At 56.5% G+C, this 12,359-nt stretch overlaps 2 protein-coding genes across 6 annotated transcripts in view; one reads left to right on the forward strand and one right to left on the reverse strand.

Moving 5' to 3' along the window:
* Positions 1-3,692: 3,692 nt before the first annotated feature.
* Positions 3,693-8,607, forward strand: FUZ (fuzzy planar cell polarity protein). 4 transcript variants are annotated; one of them, XM_045441834.1, is made up of 11 exons: positions 3,693-3,905; positions 4,527-4,648; positions 4,901-4,985; positions 5,100-5,168; positions 5,367-5,471; positions 6,271-6,468; positions 6,597-6,692; positions 7,004-7,110; positions 7,188-7,252; positions 7,332-7,406; positions 8,338-8,607. In XM_045441834.1, exons 2-11 carry the CDS (start codon positions 4,566-4,568, stop codon positions 8,562-8,564), a joined length of 1,110 nt encoding a protein of 369 aa, XP_045297790.1. In that variant the 5' UTR covers positions 3,693-3,905; positions 4,527-4,565; the 3' UTR covers positions 8,565-8,607. The 4 variants fall into 4 exon arrangements, with proteins under 4 accessions (XP_045297790.1, XP_045297787.1, XP_045297789.1 ...); XM_045441831.1 differs by lacking the exon at positions 3,693-3,905 and adding an exon at positions 3,959-4,260; XM_045441833.1 differs by lacking the exon at positions 3,693-3,905 and adding an exon at positions 3,965-4,105.
* Positions 8,600-12,359, reverse strand: part of AP2A1 (adaptor related protein complex 2 subunit alpha 1) — a 30,316-nt gene continuing 26,556 nt past the window's right edge. Inside the window, exons 16-24 of one of the 2 annotated variants that reach the window (XM_045441829.1) lie at positions 12,174-12,239; positions 11,771-11,827; positions 11,578-11,660; positions 11,356-11,445; positions 10,093-10,216; positions 9,877-9,993; positions 9,685-9,754; positions 9,352-9,486; positions 8,600-9,039 (exon numbers count right to left, since the gene is read on the reverse strand). In XM_045441829.1, the coding sequence (XP_045297785.1) occupies positions 8,962-9,039; positions 9,352-9,486; positions 9,685-9,754; positions 9,877-9,993; positions 10,093-10,216; positions 11,356-11,445; positions 11,578-11,660; positions 11,771-11,827; positions 12,174-12,239 (820 nt within the window). In that variant the 3' untranslated portion in view covers positions 8,600-8,961. The remainder of the gene's footprint in view (positions 9,040-9,351; positions 9,487-9,684; positions 9,755-9,876; positions 9,994-10,092; positions 10,217-11,355; positions 11,446-11,577; positions 11,661-11,770; positions 11,828-12,173; positions 12,240-12,359) is intronic. The other variant, XM_045441830.1, reaches the window with a different exon arrangement.

Consider the following 12,359-nt stretch of genomic DNA (forward strand, 5'->3'; position numbering starts at 1 on the left):
AGATTACTTTAAAAAATTAGTGGAAACAAAACAAAACACGAATTCTTGAATCCTGGAAGCACAGAATATAAAGTTACATTAAATTTTTTGTAATGTTTACGTCAGAGAGAGAGAGAGTGTGCGTGTGTGAGTGGGGGAGGGGCAGAGAGAGAGGGAGACACAGAATCTGAAGCAGGCTCGAACTCACAAACCGAGCCGTGAGATCATGACCTGAGCCAAAGTCAGACGCTCAACCGACTGAGCCACCCAGGCGCCCCTATAAAATTATGTTTAAAAAAACCTGCTCGCTTTGACTCATGGTAGTGAAAGAGAAGCCTAAATAGCCCGCAGAGTGAAAGAAATTTCCACAAAGAAATTATACATAGAATGACAGCCAACTTCTTTTTTTTTTTCTTTTTATTTTATTTTATTTTTTTTTAATTTTTTTTCAACGTTTATTTATTTTTGGGACAGAGAGAGACAGGGTATGAATGGGGGAGGGGCAGAGAGAGAGGGAGACACAGAATCGGAAACAGGCTCCAGGCTCTGAGCCATCCGCCCAGAGCCCGACGCGGGACTCGAACTCACGGACCGCGAGATCGTGACCTGGCTGAAGTCGGACGCCTAACCGACTGCGCCACCCAGGCGCCCCGACAGCCAACTTCTTAACTGCAGAAATAGAAACTAGAAGAAGGTGGTAGATGTTAAGACTCAAAAAAAATTAACGATCACTCCAGAACTGTATGATAATGAAGGTGGGAGGAAACCATTCCAGGCAATATAAACAGAATTCAACTCCAAGAGACTTTCTAAAAGATGTGATATTATGGTATAATAAGAAATATATGTTTGCTCCTGGTCCCGCTTCTTGGCCCAGAGTTCCTAAAATCTTTGTAATTTCCTGTGCTAAGGGGAGGTAGGGACATCTTTTATTGTCCCACGTAGCCTCAGTTTCCTACTGGTTCGTCACACAAGAGCTTCTAAGACCCCTGGGATCTCTGGGGAGGGGAAGAGTGCTGGGGGTTGAGTTAATCACCAATGGCCCCGATGATTTAATCCATCTTGCCTATCTAATGAAATCTGAATTAAAAATTTTTTTAATGTTTATTTATTTTTCAACGTTTATTTATTTTTGGGACAGAGAGAGACAGAGCATGAACGGGGGAAGGGCAGAGAGAGAGGGAGACACAGAATCAGAAACAGGCTCCAGGCTCTGAGCCATCAGCCCAGAGCCCGACGCGGGGCTCGAACTCACGGACCGCGAGATCGTGACCTGGCTGAAGTCGGACGCTTAACCGACTGTGCCACCCAGGTGCCCCTAATGTTTATTTATTTTTGAGAGAGAGAGAGGGAGAGAGAGAGAGAGACAAAGCCCAAGCAGGGGAGGGGCAGAGAGAGAGGGAGACACAGAATCCCAAGAAGGCTCCAGGCTCTGAGCTGTTAGCACAGAGCCCAATGCAGGGCTCGAACCCACAAACCGTGAGATCATGACCTGAGCTAAAGTCTGGCGCTCAACTGTCTGAGCCACCCACGTGCCCCTGAAATCTGCATTGAAAACCCCCAATAAGGCATGGGTTCAGAGAACCTCTGAGTTGCATCCCTGTGTTGGGGGAATAATGCACCCCAATCTCCATAGAGACAGAATCTCCTGTACTCAGGACCCTCTGGGTTTCATCTAGGTACTTCTTCATCTGGCTGTTCATGGCTATCCTTAATAATACATTTTACAAGAAATCAGTAATACTAAGTAAAGTGTTGCCCTGGGCTCTGTGAGTCATTGTAGCAAATGATCAAACCTGAGGAGGTGGAACCCCCAATTTGTAGCCAATTCAGACAGAAGTATGGATAACCTGTGGACCCACTACTTGCATTGGTAGTTCTGTTTGTGTGTTTGTTTGTTGAGAGAGAGAGAGAGAGAGAGAGAGAATCTTAAGCAGTCTCCATGACCAGAGCACAACTCCAAGCTTGATCTCAGATCATGACCATGAGATCATGACCTGAGCTGAAATCTAGAGTGGGACGCTTGACTGACTGAGCCACTCGGGCGCTCCACGATTGATGTCCAAAGTGGGGGCAGACTCATGGGACTGAGCCCTTGACCTTTGGGGTCTGCACTGACTCCAGGTGGTTGGAGTCAGAACTGAATTGACTTGTAAGACACCCAGTTGGTATCCACAGGGCACTGGAGAATTGCTTGGTGTGGAAAACCCACACATGTGGTGTCAGAAGTGTTGTGAGGAAACCGTTTTCCAGTAGGCTGTACTTCAGGAAGGAGGCAACTTTTAAATAATGTTGAAAGGAGAGTTTGAGGGGCAAGAAGGAAACAGGAGGGCAGATGAGTCATCAACACTTATGTAATTACAAAGAAACATTGCCTGGGGGCACCTGGGTGGCTCAGTCGGTTAAGCATCCAACAGATGCGTCCGATTTCGGCTCCGGTCCTGATCTTGAGGGTCCATGAGTTTGAGCCCCCACCTCGAGCTCTGTGCTGACAGCTCAGAGCCTGCTTTGGATTCTGTGTCTCCCTCTCTCTCTGCCCCTCCCCCACTCAAGCTCTGTCTCTCTCTCTCTCAAAAATAAATAAATATTAAAAATTTTTAAAAATAAATATGGGGGGCGCCTGGGTGGCGCAGTCGGTTAAGCGTCCGACTTCAGCCAGGTCACGATCTCGCGGTCCGTGAGTTTGAGCCCCGCGTCAGGCTCTGGGCTGATGGCTCAGAGCCTGGAGCCTGTTTCCGATTCTGTGTCTCCCTCTCTCTCTGCCCCTCCCCCGTTCATGCTCTGTCTCTCTCTGTCCCAAAAATAAATAAACGCTGAAAAAAAAAAAATTTAAAAAATAAAAATAAAAATAAAAATAAATATGGACTGAAGAAAATTCATAGAACAGCAGGGAGAAACTGATATTTTACTTCATTTATTATTTTATGTATGTTTATTCCTCTAGAAGTTTGATGTAATTTAGTGTGAGAATAAACCTCTTAATATATTTCGTATCAGCTCCTAAACATCAAATCCAGAATGCAGGCAAAACAGGTTTTCAGGAAACAAATGTTTTTTAACATTACTATATATTTGCAAATACATTTGGGCGCATGCAGGCCACTGTTCTCACAAAGCAAAAAAGTTCTAGTTGTTTCAATTCATAACTAAATGAAATTCTACTTTATCAGTTTACTTTAAATACACAGAAGAAAGAAACGGATGTATGCCAATACAGGATTGGCTAAATCGATCTGCTTACATCCGTAATGTTGATTATCAAAAGACATTTATACAAAAACGTCGTATTTATGCGGTCTGAGGAGAAAAAAAAGTTTGAAGGCAACATTAGCACAGTGATCATATTTGTCAACAATGGGTGAATATTTTGTGTTAAATGTCAACCTTTTATCTCGGGAAAGTGGGGGCTATTTTCACGTTCGGCGTGCTACACTAGCGTGTATAAATTTATTAGAAAAATAAGGTTATTTTTGTGATTCTGGAAAATAAAGGATTTCGTCTTTCTTTTTCCAACAACAAAAACAACCTTCTCCTTAGGTGGTTACTAGGCAACGTTCGCCGGACCAAACCATCCGCGAGGGGGAAGGGGGAGATGGTATTTTTCTCGGCTTTGCTCGAGATTCGAAATGCGGCCATCTTTGAGTGGGGCACAGTTCTATACAGTCTTAGCCTGGAAATTAGACGGAACGCGGGGTTGCTAGGCAACGCCCCGGCACCGTCACCATCTTTGAGTCGGGCACAGCTGTTTATCACTTTAGAATGTAAAACATCCTAGCCTACCTGACGTTTGCTAGACAACGCCTGGGCGCCGTCACTACCTTCAAGCCGGGCTCTTCATTCTCTTCTTTAAATAAATAGCCAGCCGAACTATTTCAGGGAGAAACTACGAAGCATTGCAAGCCCCAGAGGCGCCATCTTTGTTAGGGGTATGTGACTTCCGGCTGGGGCGGAAGAGAACCTAACGGGGCTTGGGGGAGGTGCTGGAATAGAGACTGAGGGTGGGTTTGAGTTGGATGGAGAAGGCGGGAATTTACTTCTCTGCCAATCAGCTCCCCATCTCGCCCTCTGGCGGCTTCGGATGGCCGACCGGCCTGCCGACTTGGCGTGACTATGGGCATGTTCCAAGGTGGTCACTGACTGCCCCCACGAGGGGACTGGAGGGGGTTCCAAATGGGCGAGGAGGGGACGGAGGGCACCGTGCATCTGCTCTGCCTCGCGGCCTCCAGCGGAGTCCCCTTGTTCTGCAGAAGCAGCCGCGGCGGCGCCCCCGCCCGCCAGCAGGTGGGGCCCTGGACGCCTGGATCTCCAAAATAGAAGGGGGCTGGGCACGTGGACTCTGGGTCGGCAAGGGAGTAGGGTCTGGAGATGTTTCAGAGTTGAGTTTAGTTAGAGGGCCACGAGTGTAATGAATGGACCAATAATCCTGGTTCCCAGAAGAGGAGGGGCCAGGGGATCCAGAAAGAGGAGGGGGCGGGGGCCCCGGACGCTTGGGTCCCAAGGTGGAGGGGGTTGGGGGCTCCCGTCTAATGTCCCCAACTTTTCCCCAGCTCCCGTTCTCGGTCATCGGCTCTCTCAATGGAGTACACATGTTTGGGCAGAATCTCGAGGTGCAGCTGAGCTCTGCAAGGACCGAGGACACGACCGTGGTGTGGAAAAACTTCCATGACAGGTCTCCACGTGGTAGCTTGGGGGCAGGCACAGGGCCCGGATGATAGCCCCTGTCGAAGACGGCCGCCACGGCCAGCTGTTTACTTGGCTGTGGAATCTTTGCCAAGCCAGTTACCCTCTCTGATCCCTGGGTTTCTCTGTACAAGAAGCGGGTTGTGCTGGCTGGCAGAAGATGTAGCCGGCAGAAGATCGAGTCACTGCCCTGTTTCTGAGGCCTGGACTCATTCTCGCTTCTTGGCCCCCTTTCTCACAGCATCACCCTCATTGTTCTGTCATCTGAGGAGGGCACCTCGGAGCTGAGGCTGGAGAGACTACTCCAGATGGTGTTTGGGGCCATGGTGAGACTCCCTAGCCCTCTTCCCCAAACCCAGGAACCTGAGTTCTCAGTATCCTCCTCCCTCACACCAGGAGTCCAGATCCCCAGCCCCTCCTCTCTTATTTGCTTCTTCTAGGTTCTTCTTGTGGGGCTTGAAGAACTGACCAATATCCGCAACGTAGAGAGGCTGAAGAAGGAGTTGAGGGTGAGGCTTCAGGACGTGAAGATGGAAGTTAGCTTGCCCTGTCGCTGATATTTGGGAACTACAGTTCCCAGCAGCCTCTGCGGCGGCCTGGTCATCTGACCCCAGAGCTAGGCTCCGCGGGGCTAGTTTTCTGAAGGGGAGGCGGCAGATCTGGGGGCCATCCGGGTCCTTAAGTCCCTTCCTTCTCCCCTCTGCTAGGCCAGTTACCGCCTCGTTGACAGTTTCCTGGGGGACTCTGAGCGCATCGGGGACCTGACCCAGTGTGTGGACTGTGTGGTTCCTCCAGAGGTGTCTCTCCTGCAGGTACTGAGGATGCCTGGGAACCCTTGAACCTGTCACTGTGGCCCTGGCTTAGTCCTGATCCTCTTACCCCCGGGCCTTTGCCTCAACCTCTTCCCATCCTCTGGGCCAACCCCAACCCCCCACTTGGCCCCAGAAGGGTCTTTCTACACCCAGGGCTGACCCCGCCCCTCCCCAGCTCACAGCCCTCCGGTGGCTTTCATCGCCCCCAGGACCAGCTTCCATGCCCTCAGCCTGGTGTTTGAGGACCTGTGGGATCTGAAACCCACCAACGAGCTCACCCCGACCTCTAACTCCACAGTCCGCCTTCGCCCAGTTGCCTCGGGGGTCCCACGAATCCCAACAGCTTCCCAACATCCTTGCTTTGGCACATGCTGGTCCTTTTGCCAGTGGATCTCCATCTATCCTTCCTTAACTACGGCTCTTGTTGAGTCACCTGGCATGGCCGCCTCCCAGCAGAGGGACTCTGGGCAGGCGACCCGACCTCTCTGAGCTGGGGTAGGCTGTCGATTGCGCCTACTTGGCACGTAGTAGGTTTCAATAAGCCGCCACTGGGCTGTTGTAACCGGTAGCTTCAGTGGCACGTTGTCAGGCCAGGAAGCAGGCACGTTACCTGTTTAATCTCACTTTACAATGTGACTTGGGGATGGTACCTGCATGTGAAGGGGAAGGAACCCAGGCCCCGGGAGGGTGAGGCAGGCGAGCATGCCAGTTTCTTCACACCCCTGGCCCACCTGGGAAAATCGTCGCTGCCCCTGCTTGTGTCCCCTGACTCCTGACTCGGCCTGCCTGCCTTATCCAGGAAGCCCTCTCTGGGTTCGCTGAGGCAGCAGGCACGGCCTTTGGCAGCCTGGTCGTGTCGGGCCGGGTGGTCGCAGCAACAGAGAGCTGGTGGCGGCTGGGGACGCCGGAGGCCGTGCTGCTCCCCTGGCTGGTGGGGTCCTTGCCGCCTCAGGCCGCTCGCGACTACCCGGTGTACCTGCCACACGGGAGTCCCACGGTGAGTTGCGGGGGCTCTGCGCCTGCGGTGGGCGAGCTGGAAGGGACGAAAGGGCCGAGACGTGAGGGGGCGGGGCTTCGGTGGGGAGGGGCGGGGCTCCGGCCGGCCCATCCCGCGCCCCGCTTCAGGTCCCGCACCGGCTTCTGACCCTGACGCTGCTGCCGGGCTTGGAGCTGTGTCTGCTCTGCGGGCCGCGCCCTCCCCTCAGCCAGCTGGATCCACAGGTGAATCCGGGCGTGTCCCCGCTTTTCCCGCGTTACACCCTCTGCCGCGGGCCCTTGTGCCCCCTCACCACCGCGCCCGGCCGGCGCTCTCTCCGCACTGGACCCGCTCTCCGTCAGCCCTGCCCCTCCTGTAGGCCCCGCCTCCTGTGGACTGCGTTCCAATCACCTTCACGCCAGCCCCGTCCCTCTTTCGCTCTCATCCCCTCCTTGGTCCCCTCTGTCCTCCGCCCTCGTGGGCCCCTCCTCTCTTCCCTGCCCACGCCCCCTCCCCTAGTACCCGCCCCTGATCTCGCCCACCGGCCCTGCCTCAGCTTCTGGACCGCTGGTGGCAGCCAGTGCTAGACCCGCTGCGGACCTGCGTGCCGCTGGGACCCCGAGCGCTGCCCGCTGGCTTCCCCCTGCACGTGGACGTCCTCGGGTAGGGTTTGGTCGGGCGCGTGGGTTGGGGGACCCTCATCCCCTCTTCCCCGGCCCGTGACACCCCCTTTCTCGCAGGCTGCTGCTCCTCCACCTGGAATTGAAACGTTGCCTCTTCACCGTGGAGCCCTCTGGGGATCAAGGTGACCGGCGACGGCGGGGCTAGGAGGGGCGTGGGCCGTGGAGGAACTCTCGGTCACCTGGTCTCTCTTCCCCCTCCAGAGCCTTCTCCTGAGCAGCGCAGGCGCCTCCTCCGCTCCTTCTACTCGTTGGTCACCGCCACGCACTTCCCACCAGGTCAGCGGCCGAAAGTGCCTCCTTCGCACACTGCAGGACAGCGAGTCTCAGATCACAGCGGGGAGGACCGGGGCATCCACACTGATGGGGAGTGGCAGGGAGGTCCCAGCCTCCAGACTGCAGAATCTACTGGGCAATCCTGGTAGTTAACACTGACACTGAATCTCTTGCCGAGGGCTTATGTACGTAATGATTCACTTCATCCTCATAGGTGAGGGATATCGCCTGTTATATCCTCATTCCCATAGTACAGATGAGGAAACGGAGGCTCAGCTGATAAGCAGCAGAGAGCTGGCGTTCACACAGAGGCAGCCTGGTTCCCATATCCATACGCACCACTGAACCGCTCAAAGTACAGGCTTTGTCTGCAGTTTTTGCCCCCCCCCCCCCCCCGCCGGGGGTGAGGGGCATCCCGCGGAGCCTGGATTAGGAAGGGAAAGTTGTCTTGCAACCCACGAGGCCCTACAGAGACAAAGGAAGGGACCTAGGATGATTCTACAGCCCCAGTGAAGATCCCGATGAATGTAGCAAGATGGTAAAGGGCTCTACTTGGGAGGGACAGAGGACTGTCCCTCCCCGCCCCCCCTTCCCACGTGTCAAGTGGGGCGGGGTCCTCGGTAGGGTTAGAAGGGAGCCCCATGCCTGGTACCGGGTAGGGGTGACCTGTGTGTCTGTGGTCTGTATTGCTAAGCGGCTTGTCCGGGGCTGCACACAGTATCCCCAGGGAAGAGGGGGCGTCGGCTGGCTGGGAAGAAGGGGGGGCGGTGAACTCCATGGCCTTCTTCAGTCAACGGACAGCCGGCTGGAGCCATGAGGCCCCCACCCATCAGAAGTCGAATTTAGGCCCGGGATGTGGCGTCGCTCCTGCGGGTTGGCGTTCTAGTTGCCCAGGCCCCACTGGTCACCTTGGCCCTTCCTGTCCTTCTTCCAGAGCCGGGGACACCAGAGGACAAGGTGGAGGATGCAGCCCAGAGGGCCCAGGTGCCGAGAGCCTGCTACCTGGTGTCTGGGCCCGAGGAGCCAGGCGCAGGATGGCGGCTGGTGGCCCTGCAGTTGGGGCCACGGCGGTTGCTGCTGCTGGTGTCCGCCCAGAGCCCCACCCATGGGCTGCGGAGCTTGGCCACCCACACTCTCCACGCCCTCACCCCGCTCCTCTGACCCCTCGGACTGAGCCATGAACACAGACACTGCTGTTAGCGTCTCTCTGTTTATTCGCTCACAATAATACACAGCCCCTGGACGGGGAGGGGGCGGGAGGGGCTACGATGGGGTGGGGTGGGAGGGGAGGAGGTGCCCGCTTCCCTGGCCCCTCTCCCCTCTGTGCTTAGGGGGGAAAGGGAGGGAGGGGGCTCCCCCTTACCCCCCAGAATGTAAACAGCAGCAGATGAACAAAAATAAAAATACAAAAGGCCGGAGGAAGGTCCCAGGCATCCCCCCACCCCTGGGGTCTTCCCTGTCACCAATGGAGGTCCCCTCCCTGCCCCATCCACCAAAGCTGCCTCAGTCCTAGGGGCTGCCCGGCGCCGGCCACATCCCCGGGGGCAGAGTCCAGGGCTCAGAACTGCTGGGCCAGCAGCTCACACAGGTGACGGGAGACCGGTTCCTTGCTCGTGCGCAGGGTCAGCCGGTACATCTGGGTGGGGGACATGATGGTGTGGACTCAGGGAGGAGGCAGAGGTGTCGGAGAGCCCGGGAGAGGAGGATATAAGGGAAACAAGAGAAAAGGGGCGAAGGGATCAGAAAGGTGATCGAAGGGACGAGAGGCAGGAATGGAAGCGACACAGGAGGTAGAGGGTGAAAGGTCAAAAGCCAGAACCAGAAGGGGGGAGATGCGGAGAGGTGAAAATCAGGAGGGAAGGGGAGAGGAAGACAGCGCATAGAGAACACAGGGACACAGAGAACGTACAACCAGGCAGGGGGTGACGCCCCCCAGACCACCACTCACCTGAGCCTGGGCATTGGGCTCCAGCCGGAGCAGACAGCCCACCTGCAGGGCTTTCGTTTGGATGATTCCAGCCCCCACGAAGTTCTCGGGGTTCGGGTCCACATTGTCCAGGAGAGCAGAGCCAAACCCCAAGAGCTGGGGCGAGAGAAGGGGAGCCATCAGAGGGTGCCGATCCGGCAGCAACCAGGCCGTAGTGAGCCAGTTCCCCAAAACCCTTGCCAGTGGGAACCGGCCCCGCTTTACAAAGGGGAAAACAGAGGCACAGAAAAATGGGCACGGTTCCCCAGATCCGAATTAGGGGCCCCTCTCCTGTCTTGCTCAGTTGTCACTCACTTTTGCCTTAGTGACTTCCGCATCCATGGGGTGGTTGGCTTTGAAGATTTTCTGAGCCTCCTGTTGGGGGCTGGGGAGGGGTGGGGGGTGGGGAAGGAAGTTCAAGTCAGGTCAGTTCAAAGTCGAGTCAGGTCAAGTCAAGGCCCCACCCCCTCCCCAGATGTGGCTGTGGCTCCGCCCCCCGCTGCTCACAGGCTCAGCTGCTTCCAGCGCTGGAAGAAGTCCTGGGCCGCCATCTCTGTGGGCTGGAAGAACTTGTTGATGGTCACGGGGAGCTTCAGGGTGAGGGACTGGGGGGCGCCCCCGTACCTAGAGGGAGGGGTGGCAAGGAGGGCTCCATCAGGCCCCGCCCCCATCCAGGAGACCGTGCCCGCTTGCCCGGCAGGGCCCTGCCAGACTCAGACTCACCGGAAGCGCACGGATAGGAGCGGGGGCGTCAGGAAGTCCCGCAGACACTCGATGTTGAGCACCTGCTGCACCTGCGCCCCGCCGTCCACCTGCGCGGCCACGCGCTTGGTCTGCACCGCCAGCTGTGCCCGCCTGTGGTCAAGGAAGCCGGAAAGAGGCGGCGGCCCCGGCGGTCGTGGCCATGAACCCCTGAGGGTTCTGAACTTTCCCCGCGGCCCCAGCCTGCAGGCCTCTGAGGAGCTGGTCCCGCCATCCCGGACTCCTACCACAAGGCCCAAAGTCCCTCCTAAGTGAGACCTTCGACCACCGCCTGGGTGCCTATTCTGGCTTTCCACCATGGGCTCGGCGACCTCCATTATGGCATGTCGCACCCCACCAGGGTGGAAGCCCTTCCGGGGCTGTGATGGCTGACCTGAGTTTGAATCCTGGATCTTACCACCTCGGTGACTATGGGCAAGCAACTTTACCTCCTAAGCCTCATCTGCAAAATGGACAGTGTCCTCAGCATTCAATGAAATAATCCAGGACAAGCGCTTAGCAGTGTGTCTGGCACATGGTAGGTGCACAAAAAACCAGCAGCGTTACCACGTCTCCCTTCAAGTTGGCAAGGATGGGGTCTTACGCGTCTCTCGCCCTTCCCCTCCCCCCATGCCCGGCACAGAGCTGAGCCTACGGGAGTTCTCTGGAAACATCGGTGCATGAGGCAACGGACTGAAAAGGTCCTCATAGCTTTGGGGTCTAACCCCTGTAGTTTCATGGGCGTGAAAACCACTATCAGAGAAAGGAGAGGGGACTGACCCTTTCCTTTCTGCCAGCCACCCTTCCAGAGTTTTCCAACAACACCCATCTTCAAAACAACACTATGAGAAGGGGACAGGAAGGCTCACAGAGGCAAAGTGACGGGCTCAGGTGACACAAGAGGGCTCTGGTCAGCATCGAGACCCCCAGGCCTGGCTCTTGGGCGCAGGAGGTACTGGAATCATGGGTGTGGAGCTCGTTGGAGGACGAGGTCAAAGAGGCCTGACAGAGACAAGCTGAGGCAGACCTATCCCATCGCTTCCCTGTCTGCAGGCTGTCCTGGGGAGAAGAGGCCCGCCCCGGTATGACAGACACTAAGCCTCAAAGTGAGCAGGTGCTTAGGCTTTCAAGTAAGACGACCGAACAGGGCTCTGGACCTGGGTCCATCTGCTTCCCAGTGGCCAGGAAGGCAGGCCTGGAGGGGCCAGGCTCAGGGGAGGGGGCTGGGCCAGGCCGGAAGGATATGAGTCTGGAGGTCGCCGGGGTGGACGACAGTGGGCGAGAAGTTCTGGAACTGCACAGATGTCTTGTTGCCATAGAACAGATACATGCGGCCTGCGCAGGGTGGGGAGGGGCAGGGTTCCAGCTGAGGTCCTTCAGCCTCCTCTCCAGGTACCACCCAAGCCCAGGGGTCACCGAAACCCCATCCCCACAGCCCAACCACCCCGCCCCCAGCACCAGACACACCCAAGTTCTGCCGGAACTCGGACTTGACTCCAATCTGCAGCAGCTGGTTCTCAAACAGGACCCCATTGTTCTTGCACACGAACCTGGGTGGGGTGGCGGGCAGCTCAGGAGGCCAGGAGTGCCTGTCGACGAGGCCCTTCCCCGTGCTCCCCACCTGTCCCCACTCCCCTCCCTGAGCCCTCCCCTGACTCACTTATTCAGCAGCTCATCCGCTTCTGGGATGGGCGGGCCGATGTCCTCAGGACCTGGGCTGCAAAGTGGAGAAAGCAGTGAGATGGGAAGAGGCTGGGGGGCTAGAGGAGAAGACCCAGAGCTAAAGGTGGGAGACAGGAGCCCCCAAAATGACAGAACCCCAGAATCCACATAACGAGATTCCCCCCAAAGGACCCCAGAATCAAACTGGTGATTGTCTCTCATGGGAACAGGACACTGGTGTGTGCCCCCACCCCTGCCCCCGTATCAGAGGACCCCGGCTTTCACTCCCCTCCAAATCCGGGCCTCTGCAGCTCATCAGGAACCCCTTGATGAGGGCTCGAAGTCCCCTATCCCTCCCAGGGGATGCAAATCTGCCCCCCAACCCTGAGGCCACCCCTTACTCAGCAGCTGGAGCTGGGTCAGCCAGCAAAGCCATGGGGCTCTCAGGGGCAGGCGGCTCCAGCTCGCTGGGCCATCCAATCCCAGAGCAGACAAGAGAAGACAGGCGTGGCAGGCAGCCAATCCCAGAGAGGCAGCAGAGGGCCGGAGACAGAAAGAGGGAGGAGGGAAAGAGAGAAGGAAAAGCA

The sequence above is a fragment of the Leopardus geoffroyi genome, chromosome E2 (genome assembly GCF_018350155.1).
Source record: "Leopardus geoffroyi isolate Oge1 chromosome E2, O.geoffroyi_Oge1_pat1.0, whole genome shotgun sequence".
Taxonomy (NCBI): Eukaryota; Metazoa; Chordata; class Mammalia; order Carnivora; family Felidae; genus Leopardus; species Leopardus geoffroyi.